Source organism: Schistocerca nitens, chromosome 6 (assembly GCF_023898315.1).
Source record: "Schistocerca nitens isolate TAMUIC-IGC-003100 chromosome 6, iqSchNite1.1, whole genome shotgun sequence".
In the NCBI taxonomy this organism is placed as follows: domain Eukaryota; kingdom Metazoa; phylum Arthropoda; class Insecta; order Orthoptera; family Acrididae; genus Schistocerca; species Schistocerca nitens.
The window spans coordinates 175,114,354-175,134,480 of NC_064619.1; the positions used below are offsets into that span (position 1 = coordinate 175,114,354).

Consider the following 20,127-nt stretch of genomic DNA (forward strand, 5'->3'; position numbering starts at 1 on the left):
TCTCATACAAAAAATGTCTGCCGCCGATTTCGCTGCTAAAATAACGTGCGTCTACTTTCGTTCATTACAGAGAGCGAGTCCCCTGCCCCCACCCTCCCCCACCTTACTGAGGAACAGGAAAAGACATCTTTTGTTTTTTAACATTTTAAAATAAAGAATACATGACGGTTGGCGCAGGCTCTACGCTGGGCTATCGCCTCACCATTTCTATTTGTCTTTTAAGAAAACGAAAACATAAAAGCAAGAAATTCAAAAGATACATCACATCATGCCACGTGAAAAGGTAGAAGTTGAAAGGAAAGAGAAGTGGCAGTTGGAGGGAGTCAGTCAGTCTGTCGTGGTCACATATGGGCATGTAACGCACTGCATATTATCGTGAGTTAGTATGCGCTGAGCTATTTCACTTATCAAGTGCCCGTTAGTCTGAGTTTGTGCTGGTAGGTAGCACTGAGCCAGAGGTGGTCATCTGAAAGTTTTTTGAATAAGACAAGCTGCAGTCTAATAGTTCTGCTGCAACTCAATCCAAGAGAAGGATTGCATAATACTGAAATTGGTACTGAAGTTGTTGTATCTCGAGAGGGCGAGCGATGTTGGTTGTTAGTCGTCAGTGTAAACAGGGACGCTTCTTTCAACCAAAATTTCGATACGCACCAAACCTCTCAGTACTGAAATCACTACATATCTATTTACAAAACACACATTTATTCAATGACAAAAAGATACACTTCTTCGAGAGATCGTTGAGCCACCGCGCAAACTGATCCCGATTAGGTGGTAACAGGCAGTGGCGTTGGCAAGCAGTCCAGGCCCTCAGACAGCACACCAAGTACGGGATGATGGTCAGATGTAAGGTAGCTGAATGTACGTAATTGAAGATGTGACTAGATCTTGAGTATTACGATATTCAGATCATCTGGGCTATGGGGTGGATTTTCTGGATTGTGCACCGGGTTTTCTGGTCCAAAGGTTGTAACCTCCAGGAGCTCCTCCATGTTGTAAAGACGTATCCAACGTGGATTTGTACGTCGAGATTGCCAGGTGATGTTTCCGGCGTTCAAGTCGCCACCTAAGGGCACCTCGGGGAACTGACTGAAAATGAGCTGTGAGTCGCTCTCCTCGAAGGGACTCTGAGGACTTAGGTAAGCAATGAAGAAGATAATAATCCCGTAGAACGTGGATATCGTAATTTCAGTGAGCTCAAGAGTGTGAATGATCCACTGATGGCTCTAAGTGCTATGGGACCTAATAGCTGATGTCATTAGTCTCCTAGACTCAGAACTACTTAAACCTAACTAGCCTAAGGACATCACACACATTCATGCCCGAGGCAGGATTCGAAACTGCGACCGTAGCAGGTGCGCGGTTTCGAACTGAAGAGCCACAGCGGCCGGCGCATGAGCCATTGAGTTTTTGATAAACATGGCCATCGTGTCCACATGGCCATTTGCCCTGTCTGTCCTGTAACCTGCCAGGACTTTTCGTTTAAACGTCTGAGTCAGACGGAGATGTGTTTCAGTTAACAGCAGAATGTCTTGTATAAATTCTTCCAGTTCCAATTTTTGACGAAAAATTCCATTAAGATTGGAAACGCGTGTAAAAGGTCTCTGGACCAGACGACTTCACAGACCATGACTGGCGGCAAACAGAGACATTGCTCCCTCGAAGAGGACCAAGAGTTACATAAGGTTGTTTGTTGTGTAGTTGAATTTTTGTAGAGTATTCTTGATGGTGGTGAAGATTTCCCATTGTTGCAGAGCAACAATGAAGTGAAAAGTCGGGAGAGGTCGGTACCATCTATGAGGATTTGGACGCTAGACTGAGTTGCAGTTGTTTGACGGCCCCGCGGGACGCGGCTGGAGGTGGATGACGTCCAAGCAGGATGCTGTCGTTGTGACAATGATGGAAATGTCTTGGTTTCGACAATTGTCAGTAGTGTTGGATTTTTGCTGGCTTGCTGCCCCTTTGCTGGGATAGCCTGCCCCTGAGCCATATACGCATAAAGGGCTTGTTGACACGTAGGACAGCCTCTGTAGGTAGGCGGATGATCGACATCGCAGTTTGGGCACTACGGCTTTTGAAAGCGTGGCCGGATACAGGATGTGGTTGATGGTTGTCCCAGCACCGAACACACCTGGCATGCGGCGCACAATAATTAGCTATGTAAAAAAATTTGAGGCAGCGCTTGCATCGTGGAGGACCGTCCCGAGCTCGGTATGTTTCCACCTTGATTCAAGTATCCATTGTATGGCGAACGTCGTATATCCACTTGTTGGTCCTGCGGGCGTGGAGATGGGCTGATCACCAACTGTGTGGTTTTCTCATCTCTGGACTTGAATTGGTGGACATGCAGCTCCGTTTCCTTTCTTTGGCTGTAATTGGATATTTGATCACCACTTTTAGAGATTTTCCCATGCGCGGCTAGTGAGTGAAAAACGGGATTTTCTCTGCTGTAGGAAGTTGAGCGCTTTGGGTTGATCCTCCATAGCTTAAAAATGGCATTTAATAGTTTCCCCCTTATATATGGCCTTTATCGAGTCTCTTATCTCTTTCTTGACCTCCACGTTCAAGTAACGATATTTGCCTGTACAGTTAGTCGTGGTTGGTGGCGCCTTCGCTGCTGGCACTTTCGGCGGCTGTGGTTGCTCACAGAGGGCTTTCCTCTGCAGCCGGTTGCGTTGTCACTCACATCTAGTCACCATCTACTGGAAATGGGTCAAATTGATGTAGGAATCAGGTGCTGGTGCTTGTAGGAGTGTTTAAGTTCTGGTGAGTTTTTTCGATTTTTTCCCGTCCACTTGTAGCGAACCTCTTGGAATGGTTGCCCATTCCCTTCATCGCTTGATGGCTGTGCACAGTCGGTTTCCGACCCTGGGAGCGGGCCACGCCTGCAATCCTCACCTGACGAGTCGTAGTCAACTTCAGGCGTTACCAGTCCACGCCTGACGGCAATGTCCCACGCTTATTGGTCGCAGCCCCTGCTGTCTTCTTCGGTGATTTGCAGGTCGTCCGTGGTCGGCAGAGGATAAATGTTGACGCCGGGTGGGGTGTAAGGTTCTAAACCGACAGTCCTGCCCACGGCATTTTGCCTGGTTCCCGATCTGGATCTCGATCTAGGAGGACGCGAGCTGACCAGCAGCAGCCTGGTGCCAGGCTCTGTGATGTTTTCCGACTGCGTCGAACCAGAAGGTGCCGTATTCGTAGCCTAAGTCGTCGTTGTCGGATGTCTCTCCTCCATGACCAGGGTGGTTGTAAACGGGGCGGGTGGGAGGGCACGCCACGATGCATTGTGATCGGCCGACCCTACCTAAGTTAAGCCCCAAAGCGCGACTTATTTACTGATGCGAATTAATACTAAGCTCCGAACTATTTTTTTCCACGTGATGCGCCACGTGAAATATTGTTCCTACCTAATAACGACCTCTACAACAAGACGCTGCAAGTTGTAGGTGGATTCTTTTCGCCTGGGTTGAGGCCGTGCTGTACAGCTGGACTTGTTTGAGGGAAGACTAGCTTGCAGGCGCTGCGACTCACGGTTACAATAAGTTTCTCAGCACAAGACGTATAAAAAGTGAGTTTCCTTGCTTTACATACAAGGCTTGGATAAAAATGTGGGAAAACCGTGAGAGATGCATGCTTGAACTTAAATGCAGATCCCAGCATAGCTACAAGTTTCACTGTTGCATTTACAGTGGAAACTCGATTAACCGTCATCTTCGGGACCGTGGTCGTGACGGTTGAGCGAATAGACGGATAACAGAAACACTGCATTACTCCAAAACATAACCTCAATCAATTATTTTATGTATAGACACATATCACTCTCACAGTAATATAATAATATTTCGGAGCGAAAACAAATTAAACACGATTGTAATAGCAAATAAAACTATTTATTACAGTACATGATAAAAACATCTGTACATAAGCTACAAAAGTTGCAAAATACGTAATGTACAGTACTGTACTGTACTATAAACTTACAGGCGAAATAGTTTATCTAGCTTGGAAATAGACAGTCAATTTCTTCTGCCTTTTTGATGTTCCAGCTTTCACCGCGGCAATATTTCGTATTTTTCGGAGCAGTAGTGCCTGCGTTGCATCAGCCTCTTCTTGACTTTCAAACCATTCTACACACTTGGACAGCATTGTTTCGGCCTCTGAATGGCTAATAGTTTGTTTTTCTTCATGGTTTGACCACTCGTCTTCATCAGCCCCTTCTTCTTCTTCTTCTTTGGTGGCACTTACGCTGGCAGCAACTTCGTCATCACTCAAAATTTGAAACCCTCGTCCACTTTGTCAGACTCTAACCACTCTGATACTTCTTCTGACGTCACATTTGTGCTGATTTGTAAATTATTGCACAAATTGACCATCTCGTCAACTGTCACACACTCAGGTTCCTCCGATTCTTCACCTCTACGTTGAGGCCAAAGTTTATTCCAGCCGTTCTTGAGATTTGACACTGACAAATCACTCCATGCACTGGCAACATTGAAAATGGCATGTTTGATACTGTAAGACCTCCAAAACTGTTTTACCGATGTTGATTCATCAGATGAGAGCAAATTTTCGATAAATATTTTTCTATAACGACGTTTCATGTTTTTGATGATTCCCTGATCCATGGGCTGTATAAGTGAAGTTGTGTTTGCTGTAAGGCAGAGACATGTTATGTTTCCGTCATCACTTTTCATTTCACAAGTAGGGTGCGTTGGGCCATTGTCTAATAGCAATAGCGCTTTCTGTGGCAACTTTTTTTCAGCCAAATGTGCTCTAACTTGAGGTACAAATTGTTTGTGAAACCAGTCAGAAAAAATTGATTGATCCATCTAAGCACTCTTCTGGGCGTAGTATTGTTCAGGGAGAGCATTCAAATTCAAATTCTTGAATGGACGAGGTTTTCTTGATTTCCCAATCACAAGTAGAGGTAGCCTATGATTGCCGGTCGCATTTGCGCAAACCATAGCAGTGATGCGATTTTTTTATACTTTGAAATCTGGAGCAGCTTTTTCAGAGAGTGATGCTAATGTCTTTTGTGGTAAAGCCTACCAGTGAATCCTAGTTTCATCACAATTGTAAACTTGATCCCTAACAAGATTCAATTCAGCCATTTTTTCTTTAAATTGTTCCCGAAACTCAGCAATTACAGAGCTATCCGCGCTGAGTTTTTCCCCACTGATATCAAGTTGGCGAATGCCATGACGAAATTTAAACTTGTCGAGCCATCCGATACTTGCTTTAAAAGACGAGTTGCCATCAAGTTTGTTGTTCATTTCAACAGCCTTGGCCATTATTATAGGCCCTGAAAGTGGAATCCCCTGACTTCTTGCTTGTATAAACCATCGGCACACTGCAGTGTCCAATTCATCATATTTTGCAGGTTTCATTGTCTTTCTTGTTCGCACATCTCCATCCATGCTCTGCATTGTTGACACATGTTGTTCTATTTGATCAGCATCACGTTTTATATCGTTAACTGTTGCTCTTCCAATACCATAAATCAGCGCTACACTTGTCGCAGTTTCGCCCTTTCGTAAGCGTTTTATAATTTCAAGTCTTTGATTAAGTCCTAAAACAACACGTTTGCGTTTTTCAGACATTTTATCAAGTCACTGTATCACACACACCTGCACTAAATACAGTAGTGTAGAATATTAGTCAATAAAGCTTATTCAAGTGGAAAACACGTAACACGGCACAGCCCGCTAGATACACTGATACAATTACAGTTTTCTCGCCACAACTGGAAACGGATCCAGCGGTGATTGTTGACTCACAAGTGAGACAAAGACAAGAATAGGGGGAGATGTGTTAGCACGTCAACTGAAGGTCATATTTTATGTACCATTCTACGGCTGGCGGGTACATTCACTTCCCACTAAAATAGAGTAAATAAACAAAGCGAACGCGTCACTGCACCTTAGAGCATTCTGTTATTACAGTATTATTATGCTGTTACAGCAGTGACGATTAACAGAAACTGAAGGATTAAAGAGTGATGGTTAACCGAGTTTTTACTCTATGTCCTAAATACCCTGCAAGCGCCACTCGGGGCCTGAACAGTGTCCTGTGTTGTAGTGAAAGCATTTTATCGTATCTAAGAGGATTCTAACTTGATAAATTGTTGGTACTTGTAACCAAGGAAGCCGAAGTGTTTGGTGTTTCAGCAGGCACCTTATCGAATATTTATACCGTGCAGGGAAAGCAGGAAAAGATCACCAGCTAAGTCACAACGTGCACGAAACTATGTGTTATGTGATCGTGACAGATGCTTACTGCTGTAAAACTGCTGCAAAACTGACTGCAGAACTAAGTGTCGCTCTTGCGATCTCAAACGAGGGCCAGCTCCAAAACAACACGAAGGGAGCTCCGTGAGCAGGCAATTGTAATGGGAGCTGGAGTTCCAAAACTACCTGTCAGTGATTCAAAAGCCAGTAACAGGGAAACATGATGCCGAAGCGTAAAAAGCTGGACTGTGGAGCAATGGAAGAATGGTCACATGACTCTTGTTACATTGTTTTCAACCTGGCTGAGTTTAATGCATCTGTATCGAAACATTGAGGCATTCGGTGATGATTTGAGCAGGAATATTGCGATATTCCGGGGGATCTATACTTACCCTGCAAAGTCTCGTTGCTGCCAAGGATTGTGTGGTCACTTTGGCTGATCCAGTCCATCCCATTTTACAATGTTTGTTCCGCAATAATGATGCTGGTATCAGAGACGACAGTCAATTGTTCACACATCTCGCACCGTAAAGGACTCGTTTTGTGAGGACGACGATGAACTGTCTGTCGCATCTTCGCTGGCCACCACACTCAGCAGATCTCACAAGGGGACTCTCCATACCGTAAATCACGGATTTTGATGCGCTGCAAGTCTGTTGGAGAGGCACTTACCCTGAGTACCTGGCTATCCGGTTTTTTAGTGACGGGCCTTGGTTTTTGAGAAAATCGATTTTGAAGTTCACTGCGCGCTTTGTTTATCCGTAACATTACATATATTCCGAGCAAGTCTGCGTAGCGTAGCGGTAAAGGCTCACGGGTATCGCGGTGGAGGTACCGTGTTCGAATCCTGCTCTTGTACTTTTTTTTTCAAAATCAACCGAATTTTTCAATTTTAAATCAAGAAATATCAAAAAACAGTGTATGGTGTGCGAAATTATAAAGATATATTCAGTTATTAATTTTTTCTGTCAGTCAGTCTTACAACATCGTATTTTTCATCGTCCACATCGCTTGATGTGCCAGAGCAATAGTTTGGGTGACACTTATCATAGGAACAACCGAAGCACAAATTTTCGCAGCATCACGAGCATTTTATAAAAGCAACCGTCTTGCAGGCGCAAGGTTTTTTCATGAGCGATACCGGGAAACACAATTCTTTTGCATTCAAAAAGATTTCTCTTTCATCCGCTAATTTCGATGAGAACCATTCGTATCTAATCATTCTTTCAAAATTAGGTGTTCTGAATTTATGTAGGATTAGCGAATCTAATTTTATCGAATCTTCCTTAGAAACGATCACTCTATTGTCTTTCATCAAGTCGGGAGCATTCTGAATAATTTTCGTGAAGATTTTCACCTTGTGGTAAAAATAAACATCGCAGGGCTGGCAATAAGGAATGCACTTTGGTGGGACCACTTTTAGGGTGCAGGTGCTCGCTTTCCTTTCATCAGTGCATAGATGATCATATTAAGTTAAATCGGTTTGCCCTCCCCACGAATCGATAATGTAAAAAAAAAAAATTTCTGTCCCACATACGGAAGATTTACAGAACCCAAAAATTCTTCGAACACCAGTTTCGTAAACTTCCCGGATTTCTGTATTTCCCAGTTAATTCGTCTACTCGTTTCTGAACGTTAGGACCAAATTTTCCGGACAGTTCTTGCATACGTAAAAAACATATGGCAGCAGGGTTCGAACACGGTACCTCCAGCGTGGTAGCCGTGAGCCTTTACCGTTGCGCTACGCTGACTTGCTCGGAATATGAGTAATCTTACGGGTATACAGAGCGCGCAATGAACTTCAAAATCGATTCTCTCAAAAGGCCCGTCGCTAAAAATCCGTATAGCCAGGTACTCAAAGTAAGTGCCTCTACAACATATTTGAAGCGCATCAAAATCCGTGATTTACAGTATGGAGGCTCCCCTTCGAAATACCTCCGTTTAAATTCCTTTATTGGGTTTTGTGTGATTACCAAAGCCGCCAAAACAATTAATTATTATATGATCGTGTGCTTAATGGATGAAGGCTATCGGTTTTCCTGCTGTGGTTTCGGGGGTATTTCAACCGAATGCGGCTGATCTGAGACGGAATAGTTATTGATTGAAAGTCTGTCTGTCATAAAAGACCATAAAGGTTGCGATGTACAAACTGATATGTATTTTCTATAATAACAAACAAATTCTGAGGCAGATGCTACCTTCGCCTTACACGCTTAATTAGGGTTATATCTTTTATTGATTATGGCTTTTAAGTACTTCGTCACACGCAATGATGGTGGTTAACATTCACAACAATCCTCACTGCAATCCATGGTTGTTGCTGGCCGACGCGGTTGACGCGAAACATGTAATTCGGCACTTGTCACTTTAGGTTTCATATCACTCGCGAATCGCTTGCGATGAGGGTCCATCCCTCGACGATCAGGGGGCCGCGCTCATTAGTCATACTCCGGTGAATTTACCGTTTACTACTCACTCGACCACCATTCATGGCCATCTCTGCAGTAACAGTACTACGCGCTCGACACTATTTAGGTTCACTGCCTCCTGCAGCGCTCGACAATCGACTCATGTCTGCTATCGACTTGGGTGTCGGATACTAGCATCTATGTTCGTGGCATCACGGATCCCTTACACCTTGTCAATATTTTGAGCCTTTGTGGTGTGCTTTGAAAAGACGGGGGCGTGACCACTATCCACCTCCATCATACTTGCCTTAGCTTTCCACTGTTTTCAGGAATTACGGTATAACATGTCTTTGAAAACCAAACAGGACATGTGTTTATCTTTGGAAGTTGTTTTGAATGCTAGTGAGTTTCCTACACCATATTACCTACAGGAAAATTAAAGAGACCTTTGGAGAAAAGAGAGCCACTTGTATGAATATCAAGAGAGTTGATGGAAACCCAGTTCTAAGCAAAGAAGGGAAAGCAGAAAGGTGGAAGGAGTATATAGAGGGTCTATCCAAGGGCGATGTACTTGAGGACAATATTATGGAAATGGAAGAGGATGTAGATGAAGATGATATGGGAGATACGATACTGCGTGAAGAGTTTGACAGAGCACTGAAAGACCTGAGTCGGAACAAGGCCCTGGGAGTAGCCAACATTCCATTGGAACTACTGACGGCCTTGGGAGAGCCAGCCCTGACAAAATTCTACCATCTGGTGAGCAAGATGTATGATACAGGCGAAATACCCTCAGACTTCAAGAAGAATATAATAATTCCAATCCCAAAGAAAGCAGGTGTTGACAGATGTGAAAATTACCGAACTATCAGTTTAATAAGTCACAGCTGCAAAATACTACCGCGAATTCTTTACAGACGAATGGAAAAACTGGTAGAAGCCGACCTCGGGGAGGATCAGTTTGGATTCCGTAGAAATGTCGGAACACGTGAGGCAATACTGACCTTACGACTTACCTTAGAAGAAAGATTAAGGAAAGGCAAACCTACATTTCTAGCATTTGTGGACTTAGAGAAAGCTTTTGACAATGTTGACTGGAATACTCTCTTTCAAATTCTGAAGGTAGCAGGGGTAAAATAGAGGGAGCAAAGGCTATTTACAATTTTTACAGAAACCAGATGGCAGTTATAAGAGTCGAGGGGCATGAAAGGGAAGCAGCGGTTGGGGAGGGAGTGGGACAGGGTTATAGCCTCTTCCCAATGTTATTCAATCTGTATATTGAGCAAGCAGTAAAGGAAACAAAAGAAAAATTCGGAGTAGGTATTAAAGTCCATGGAGAAGAAATTAAAACGTTGAGGTTCGCCGATGACATTGTAATTCTGTCAGAGACAGCAAAGGACTTGGAAGAGCAGTTGAACGGAATGGACAGTGTCTTGAAAGGAGGACATAAGATGAACATCAACAAAAGCAAAACGAGGATAATGGAATGTAGTCGAATTAAGTCGGGTGATGCTGAGGGAATTAGATTAGGAAATGAGACACTTAAAGTAGTAAATGAGTTTTGCTATTTGGGGAGTCAAATAACTGATGATGGTAGAAGTAGAGATGATACAAAATGTAGACTCGCAATGGCAAGGAAAGCGATTCTGAAGAAGAGACATTTGTTAACATCGAGTATAGATTTGTCAGGAAGTCGTTTCTGAAAGTATTTGTATGGAATGTAGCCATGAATGGAAGTGAAACGTGGGCGATAAATAGTTTGGACAAGAAGAGAATAGAAGCTTTCGAAATGTAGTGCTACAGAAGAATGCTGAAGATTAGATGGGTAGATCACATAACTAATGAGGAGGTATTGAATAGAATTGGGGAGAAGAGGAGTTTGTGGCACAACTTGAGAAGAAGGGACCGGTTGGTAGGACATGATCTGAGGCATCAAGGGATCACAAATTTAGCATTGGAGGGCAGCGTGGAGGGTAAAAATCGTAGTGGGAGACCAAGAGACGAATACACTAAGCAGATTCAGAGGGATGTAGGTTGCAGTAAGTACTGGGAGATGAAGAGACTTGCACAGGATAGAGTAGCATGGAGAGCTGCATCAAACCATTCTCAGGACTGAAGACAACAACATTACATATGGTAATGCATTATATTCACGATGTTTCCATATTATTGTCCAACCCCCTTAATTGCATTAAACTGGTATGAACTACTTCGTGAGTGGACTGGGAGACAATCTTAACTGATGGCATCAATTTATGGTACGCAGAAATGTACCTTGGTTGCTCAACATATAGCCGTATTGTTCTGTTAACGTAATCCCACCTGCTTTCGCCTGTACAGCAGTTTCCCCGTCGTTTAACCCTGTGCTGCGGTGACCCGCAGGGCAACGCGCACGTGGTGTACAACGGGTCGTTCTTCTACCATGAGCGCGACCAGCGGCGCGTGCTGCGCTACGAGCTGTCCACGGGCCACTACACGCCGCTGGACGTGCCCCTGGTCGCCACCAACGGCTCCAACTACCTCTACTCCACCGACCACAACTACATCGACTTCTCCGTGGACGACAACGGCCTCTGGCTCATCTATGCCCTGCCAGATATCAACAACACCATCGTCATGAAGGTAAATCCCTAAACATGACGTTGTGCCAAACTTAAGGACTAGAGTAACTTTCGCTTGATGTGTCAGTGCCAAGTAAAATAACTCGACGAAACTTGTACCAAACGTAGAAAGAACTGCTCCAGTATAGTGAACGGCAGAGAGACGGATTTAGTGGGGAAGTGGAGCAGAGTGGTGGTACAGTGAAAGTTGAAGACTCCTTATTACAAAAGTTTATTAATTTTCAGTAGCCCAATAACCTTTCTTTTCTACATTGGTTGAACAGTCAACACTGTGCCCTACCATTTCATTTATTTTGTCAATCGGCGAGTGTTTCAGTTTCGTCGTACGCTGAAATCCTTTGGTTTTGTTTTCTAACAGTCACTTGCAAGAGCTTACGCAAAGACGATACCCCATAAAAATTTAAACAACAGTTCTTAAAAGCCATTCAAGAGCCAAGATCGCACAAAATATTTCTTATTCACGACAACCGGTTTCAAAGACATTCTTATTTTACGCTGTCGTCATGCATAAGATGTCAAGTGGATAAAACGCAGCACATTGTGAACGTTTGTCATTGCTAAAATATTTAAAGACACACAGCATCTTGTCCAAAAGGCTATGTACATGTACATACTGTTCACAGATGCTACAAATACGGTATACAATAGCACATATGTTTACGTATGCATGACACAACAAACGTGTCCAGGATACATAAACAGATGTGGTATTGTGTATTGTATTTCTGTCAAGTAACAAGCTTCTGTGAACAATATCTGTGACATATCTTATTGTCAAGATGTTGTGTGTTTTTAAATATTTGCCGCGCGGCATTAGCCGAGCGGTCTCAGGCGCTGCACTCATGGACTGTGCGGCTGGTCCCGGCGGAGGTTCGAGTCCTCCCTCGGGCATGGGTGTGTGTGTGTGTGTTTGTCCTTAGGATAATTTAAGTTAAGTAGTGTGTAAGCTTAGGGACTGATGACCTTAGCAGTTAAGTCCCATAAGATTTCACACGCATTTGAACATTTTTTTAAATATTTCAGTGATGATAAACTTTTGTGATGTGTTGAGTTTTATCCATTTGACGTCTTCTGCATGAGGTCAGAGTAAAATGAAATATTTCACTACAAGGAAAGAAACATGAAGACCTGGAGATGACAGCTAAGATCTGTGTAGCCTGCTGTCTTGAGTAAAAAATATTTTGTGCGATCTTTGCTTTTCAATGGTTTTTAACAATCAAAACAAATCGCCCTTCAGCACTCTCAAAATTTAAAAAAATTAACTGAATAACAATATTAAAACAATTTTCTAAAACAACCTCCGCTGAACAAATTTGGATTTCAATCCCTTAAGTTGAAATTAAAAACTCAGGCAATTTCAGAAGACAATTCTTTCACAATAATCTATTAAATAACAATTCCAGAGGACGCTTGCCATTAAATTTCCACAAAAGTATTTGAAGCTCTTGATAAATAATTTAACCAAAGATCACGCAGAAAATGATCAGAAAAGTTCTCACGCCATAATTTTCAGATAGTTAACCAAAGGAAATGCAGTTATAAAATTCATTTTACCAAGAACAGTTACCAACATATTAACCTGAGAGCGCTCCACTATTTCCGGTAATTACCACACTGTGCTAATACATACAGTCCTCAAACAAAAGAAATCCAGTGTACCATATAATCGTACACAGTGAGGTGTTAAAATAACAGAAAATACAGCCTTTCATCAAAGTACTCGTACCATGTACAGACTAACCTAAACATGTACCCACCCTTTGGACCGGACGTATTTTTGTACTTTCCATATCACACTTCTTAAGCGTTACTACCAGAACAATAGGTCCTTCTTGACCAATACAGCAGGTTACAGTTCATGCCTTATTTCCACCAAACCAAATCAACTTATTCGTTACCGGCGCGGTCCATATTTCTCCCCCTCGAAGAAGGTCAGCTTCAAAACACAGTTCTACGAGATCCTAGAACAAGATCACTTCATCGGGTGAAGCCGAAACCAGTGTCCTCATTTTCAACTAGCAAAAGTTTCAGAAGTTCCAAAAGCAACATACCACCTTTCTAAGTAAGGTGGCTGCCATGCCGTGCCGTCTTCTTCCCCGAATTAGTGAAGGTCTGTGCATGTGTCTTCGATCAGATACGCACACTTCTCTGCCTCCGGCAGCCTCACCAAAAACCGTCCAATCACTGGTCGTTACGCTCGCAAACTCTTACTGCTCGCGCAGAGCCACTGGCCATCCACTCCGCGAGCGCGCTCTACCGCTGGGCTCGCAAGCCTCATCCATACCACCAAAGACATTCTATGAAGACAAACCAGTCACTCGATCTCAGCGGTAATCTCGGACCATCTAACATGGTTCACATAGTGCATATGGTAACTGAGGAACAGAAACGCTCGTGTAATACAAAAACAACAAATACGTGATCCACCGCAAATTATGATGGTCACCTGGAAATTACAAAGAGGGGGACGTGGTTGTTAACAGAATATTTGATCACCACGGATAGCAACAAGGTTGGTGAAGAGTTCTTGTGGTAGAGCATTTAATTTCTCCACCAGAATGGTTTTCAAAGGCCGTTGGTGCATGTGGACACGACGCAATACGTCTCCACAACGCATTCCACAAGTGCCCGAAGCTACTGAAGGCGAGGGAACAAGCAGGCCAGTCCATTCCCCGAATACGCTCCCATTTCACGAGCTCCTGCAATTGCGCTGTACGGCTCGGTCGTCCATTGTTGTTGTTGTTATTGTTGTGGCCTACAGTACCGAGACTGGTTTGATGCAGCTCTCCATGCTACTCTATCCTCTGCAAGCTTCTTCATCTCCAAGTACCTACTGCAGCCTACATCCTTCTGAATCTGCTTAGTGTATTCATCTCTTGGTCTTCCTCTACGATTTTTATCCTCCACGCTGCCCTCCAATACTAAATTGGTGATCCCTTGATGCCTCAGAATGTGTCCTACCAACCGATCCCTTCTTCCAGTCAAGTTGTGCCACAAAATCCTCCCCAATCCTATTCAATACCTCCTCATTAGCTATGTGATCTACCCACCTTATCTTCAGCATTCTTCTGTAGCACCACATTTCGAAAGCTTCTATTCTCTTCTTGTCCAAACTGGTTATCGTCCATGTTTCACTTCCATACATGGCTACACTCCATACAAATACTTTCAGAAACGACTTCCTGACACTTAAATCTATACTCGATGTTAACAAATTTCTCTTCTTCAGAAAAGATTTCCTTGCCATTGCCAGTCTACATTTTATATCCTCTCTACTTCGACCATCATCAGTTATTTTACTCCCTAAATAGCAAAACTCCTTTACTATTTTAAGTGTCTCATTTCCTAATGTAATCCCCATAGCATCACCCGATTTAATTTGACTACATTCCATTATCCTCGTTTTGCTTTTGTTGATGTTCATCTTATATCCTCCTTTCAAGACACTGTCCATTCCGTTCAACTGCTCTTCCAAGTCCTTTGCTGTCTCTGACAGAATTACAATGTCATCGGCGAACCTCAAAGTTTTTACTTCTTCTCCATGAATTTTAATACCTACTCCGAATTTTTCTTTTGTTTCCTTTACTGCTTGCTCAATATACAGATTGAATAACATCGGGGAGAGGCTACAACCCTGTCTCACTCCTTTCCCAACCACTGCTTCCCTTTCATGCTCCTCGACTCTTATAACTGCCATCTGGTTTCTGTACAAATTGTAAATAGCCTTTCGCTCCCTGTATTTTACCCCTGCCACCTTCAGAATTTGAAAGAGAGTGTTCCAGTTAACGTTGTCAAACGCTTTCTCTAAGTCTACAAATGCTAGAAACGTAGGTTTGTCTTTTCTTAATCTTTCTTCTAAGATAAGTCGTAAGGTTAGTATTGCCTCACGTGTTCCAACATTTCTACGGAATCCAAACTGATCTTCCCCGAGGTCCGCTTCTACCAGTTTTTCCATTCGTCTGTAAAGAATTCGCGATAGTATTTTGCAACTGTGACTTATTAAACTGATAGTTCGGTAATTTTCACATCTGTCAACACCTGCTTTCTTTGGGATTGGAATTATTATATTCTTCTTGAAGTCTGTGGGTATTTCGCCTGTCTCATACATCTTGCTCACCAGATGGTAGAGTTTTGTCATGAATGGCTCTCCCAAGGCCATCAGTAGTTCTAATGGAATGTTGTCTACTCCCGGGGCCTTGTTTCGACTCAGGTCTTCCAGTGCCCTGTCAAACTCTTCACGCAGTATCTTATCTCCCATTTCATCTTCATCTATATCCTCTTCCATTTCCGTAATATTGCCCTCAAGTACATCGCCCTTGTATAGACCCTCTATATACTCCTTCCACCTTTCTGCCTTCCCATCTTTGCTTAGAACTGGGTTGCCATCTGAGCTCTTGATATTCATACAAGTGGTTCTCTTCTCTCCAAAGGTCTCTTTAATTTTCCTGTAGGCAGTATCTATCTTACCCCTAGTGAGACAAGCCTCTACAGCCTTACATTTGTCCTCTAGCCATCCCTGCTTAGCCTTTTTGCACTTCCTGTCGATCTCATTTTTGAGACGTTTGTATCCCTTTTTGCCTGCTTCATTAACTGTGTTTTAGATTTTCTCCTTTCATCAATTAAATTCGATATCTCTTCTGTTACCCAAGGATTTCTACTAGTCCTCGTCTTTTTACCGACTTGATCCTGTGCTGCCTTCACTACTTCATCCCTCAAAGCTACCCATTCTTCTTCTACTGTATTTCGTTCCCCCCATTCCTGTCAATCGTTCCCCTATGCTCTCCCTGAAACACTGTACAACCTCTGGTTTAGTCAGTTTATCCAGGTCACATCTCCTTAAATTCCCACCTTTTTGCAGTTTATTCAGTTTTAATCTACAGTTCATAACCAGTAGATTGTGGTCAGAGTCGACATTTGCCCCTGGAAATGTCTTACAATTTAAAACCTTGTTCCTAAATCTCTTACTATTATATAATCTATCTGATAGCTTCTAGTATCTCCAGGCTTCTTCCTTGTATACAACCTACCTTTATGATTCTTGAACCAAGTGTTAGCTATGGTTAAGTTATGCTCTGTGCAAAATTCTACCAGGCGACTTCCTCTTTCATTTCTTACCCCCAATCCGTATTCATCTACTATATTTCATTCTCTCCCTTTTCCTACTATCGAATTCCAGTCACACAAGGCTATTAAATTTTCGTCTCCCTTCACTATCTGAATAATTTTTTTTTATCTCATCATAGATTTCATCAATTTCTTCGTCATCTGCAGAGCTAGTTGGCGTATAAATTTGTACTACTGTAGTAGGCGTGGGCTTCGTGTTCATCTTGACCACAATAATGCGTTCACTATGCTGTTTGTAGTAGCTTACTCGCACTCCTATTTTTTTATTAATTATTAAACCCACTCCTGCATTACCCCTATTTGATTTTGTATTTATAACCCTGTATTCACCTGACCAAAAGTCTTGTTCCTCCTGCCACCGAACTTCACTAATTCCCACTATATTTAACTTTAAACTATCCATTTCCCTTTTTAAATTTTCTAACCTACAGTTAAGCTGCATGCCCTCGGTAAAAATTACGGCTGTAGTTTCCCCATGCTTTCAGCCGTTCGCAGTACCAGCACAGCAAGGCCGTTTTGGTTAGTGTTACAAGGCCAGGTCAATGATATACACTGTTGCCCCTGCAACTACTGAAAAGGCTGCTGCCCCTCTTCAGGAACCACACGTTTATCTGGGCTCTCAACAGATACCCCTCCGTTGTGATTGCACCTACAATACTGCTATCTGTATCGCTGAGGCACGCAAACCTCCCCACCTACGACGAGATCCATGCTTAATGGGGTGGGGTGGGGGGGGGTGGGGGGAGTAAAACATAGACTGTGGGAAAATCTAAACTGAAAAAATCTTTTCTTTGCGATGCGCTGCTACAGAAGATGTACAAAATAGTAAGGTTCTTTGCAGAATCAGCGAGGTAAGGAATGTATGGAAAATTCGGACAAGGAGACGGGACAGGATGGTAAGATGTATGTTAAGACATCAAAGAATACCTTCCATGGTACTGGAGGGAGCTGTAGAGATTAAAAACTGTAGACGGTGACAGAGAGTGGGATTCATTCAGCAAACAGCTGAGGCAGTGGGTTGCAATTGCTACTCTGAGAGGGTCACATCAAACCAATCGGGAGACTGATGATTCGGACAAGAAAACCATGCTACACTATGCCTCCACACACGATAACGCTTGGACCGCCAAAACGATCGTGTCCGACTATGTTCCTGGAGGCACTGCGTGTTCCCACCTCTCTTCAAATGAGGGCACGTCCAGACTCACTACGCAGATTGAATTCGCTCTTATCGAAACACGCGACGTCAGTGTTCATTGGTCCAGTTCCTGCGCTCACAAGCGTAGCAGTCTGGTTAAATGTGGTTGCAACTGCACTAGCCGTTTGACATGAGAACCTTCTTGCCTGTTGCACAATGTAGCGGACATTTGCTGCTGTAGTTGACAGTGGCATGGTGACTGCACCCGAGTGGTCTGTTTGCCCGACGCTCAGTACGTTGTGTTCCGTGACGCCGAGCTTTCTGTCCACGGCTGGGAGGCCTATGACAACATCTTTCAGCATTTCCATTCATTTCCATCGGGTAGTTAACTTGTTATGGTGCTTTTGCTATTTCTTCATTACGTTTTGGACAGCAATGTATTTTTTTTATAAAAAGCCACACTGCAGAGACAAAAACTAGATTGTACCATTAGTGTGAAGTGATGTGCTATGCCCATATTGTAGGTCCATTATTGCAATTCAGCGTTCTGCAGTAATCCCACTTTTCCACCGTCCTTTTCGTAGCTAAGTATGGTACTCTTATCTTGAAATCGTGAATCAACTGGTATCTTCTTTCTCTAGCCCTTTCTCCGTCAGAATTCCTTATTGCATTCTGCAAGAAGCGATCAAAAAGTTGCCGTTTGACTTCGTCGCTACAGCGTATATGGAGGTGGGTATATAAGCACCAACCAAGCGCCACTCAGAGGTGGGTATATAAGCACCGACATATAGCTAAAAGGTCAATGTGGTCTTCGAAAGGAAATGTTTTCATTATCATATGGCAGAGTCTCCTCTCGTCCACTGTCCTATCCAATTTAGTTTCCCTCTCTTAATTGTTTCCAGTATTTGTTTTCTCTCATCCACCCTGTGTAACACAACCTTATACAGCATTTTACCCGTCCGTTTCACACCTTCCATTCTCATCCAAATCCACGTTTCAAATGACTCTTAAGGGTTTTTTCTTTCTCCGCCGTAGTGTTCATGTTTCGAAACCATAACAGGACACTCTAAACAAAACACTTCGCTAATGATTTACTTTATTGTTTATTCAAAGAAATTTCTTTTGGGATAGCTGTCCTTCATTTTATTTCTTTATTACACGTCATGTTACTGCTTATTTTGCAGTCTAGGCACTTGCATTTTTCCACTATTTTTATATTCATCCCATATTCCTTACAGCTGGTATTCAGTTCTTTTAACATACTGTCAATGCCAATTTCATTTTGCTTAGCATTACCATTTTATCAGCATATCTCATATATTTCATTATCCTTCCCCTGACTGCCACGGCAATTTTTTTCTGAAGAAAGTCATCAAGATCTAAAGTAAGCAAAGTATGTGAAAGCCACTTTTCTTTGTTATCTCATATCATTACTATACTTTTACTTACTGAGCCTTATATGAATTGTGTATGGTTCAAATGGCTCTGAGCACTATGGGACTCAACTGCTGAGGTCATTAGTCCCCTAGAACTTAGAACTAGTTAAACCTAACTAACCTAAGGACATCACAAACATCCATGCCCGAGGCAGGATTCGAACCTGCGACCGTAGCGGTCTTGCGGTTCCAGACTGCAGCGCCTTTAACCGCACGGCCACTTCGGCCGGCTGAATTGTGTATTCAACTCATTTCTTTCCGTGAGTGGAGTTCAAGTGACATATCATTTATGTTTATAAATCTGTAATATACTTGCGACTAAGCAAGAAAACTATAAGGTCCTTCCAAACTCAATTATTATCACTACTGAAGAATTTGAAATGAACATTACTTTACGGAAAACAGTATTGGAGACAACGCGGTGTCGAGTATAGTCTCCTGATGAAAACTAGCCCACGTGTGCTAGTGACAAGGATTCCACAGTAAATGTGCCTAGGAAATCAAATACTCTTTTGGCAATGGTGGGGCCTGATCTTATACTGGCACTTTCTGCTCACCTACAACTACGAAAGCAGTCAGCCACCTGACTAGTAGCCTCTGATGTGTAGTGCACACCCGACCCACTTAGACAAATCTACAGTTCTCAGCCTTATGGTCCAAGTACAAATGTTGCGGTTTGGTTTGTTACAGAGTTTTCCAAGTCTCTGGTTCAATCCTTCCACTCGATTCGGAACCACGGACCCGTGAGAAGTTCTGTGAACAATGCTGCAAATTGCGAGCTTTATTGAATCTCTGTGAGCAAGACTAGACTTCGCAACATCTCTGCCAACAGCTAGAATTATGGAAGTATGCTCAGGCGTCAGGTATCTTTTGTCAAGTTTAACCAAAACCAAACAATTAATTTGTTTTATTATAAAAAAGTCGTCATCTTCCTGTCTGGATTCGTTTATCAGCCCTATTGCAAATTAATCGTATTTCTCTGACCTCGCAACGCTCACTGATTCCTTAAGCTCAGAACTCGAGTAGTCAGAAATTTCCAGCGCCAACTTCAAGAGACTAGATGCATTATTTCCTGATCATGTGTGAGCAGACAACTCTTATAGTACGTTTAGATCGACACGCTATCACAAAATTCTTTATTTTGTTACTTAAGACTAACGAAAATTCAACCAA

The 20,127-nt window shown here is 42.9% G+C and overlaps 1 protein-coding gene across 1 annotated transcript in view; it reads left to right on the forward strand.

Moving 5' to 3' along the window:
- Positions 1 to 20,127, forward strand: part of LOC126263277 (uncharacterized) — an 881,511-nt gene that overhangs the window by 778,935 nt on the left and 82,449 nt on the right. Inside the window, exon 13 of the mRNA XM_049960363.1 lies at positions 11,018 to 11,257. Within this exon, the coding sequence (XP_049816320.1) occupies positions 11,018 to 11,257 (240 nt within the window). The remainder of the gene's footprint in view (positions 1 to 11,017; positions 11,258 to 20,127) is intronic.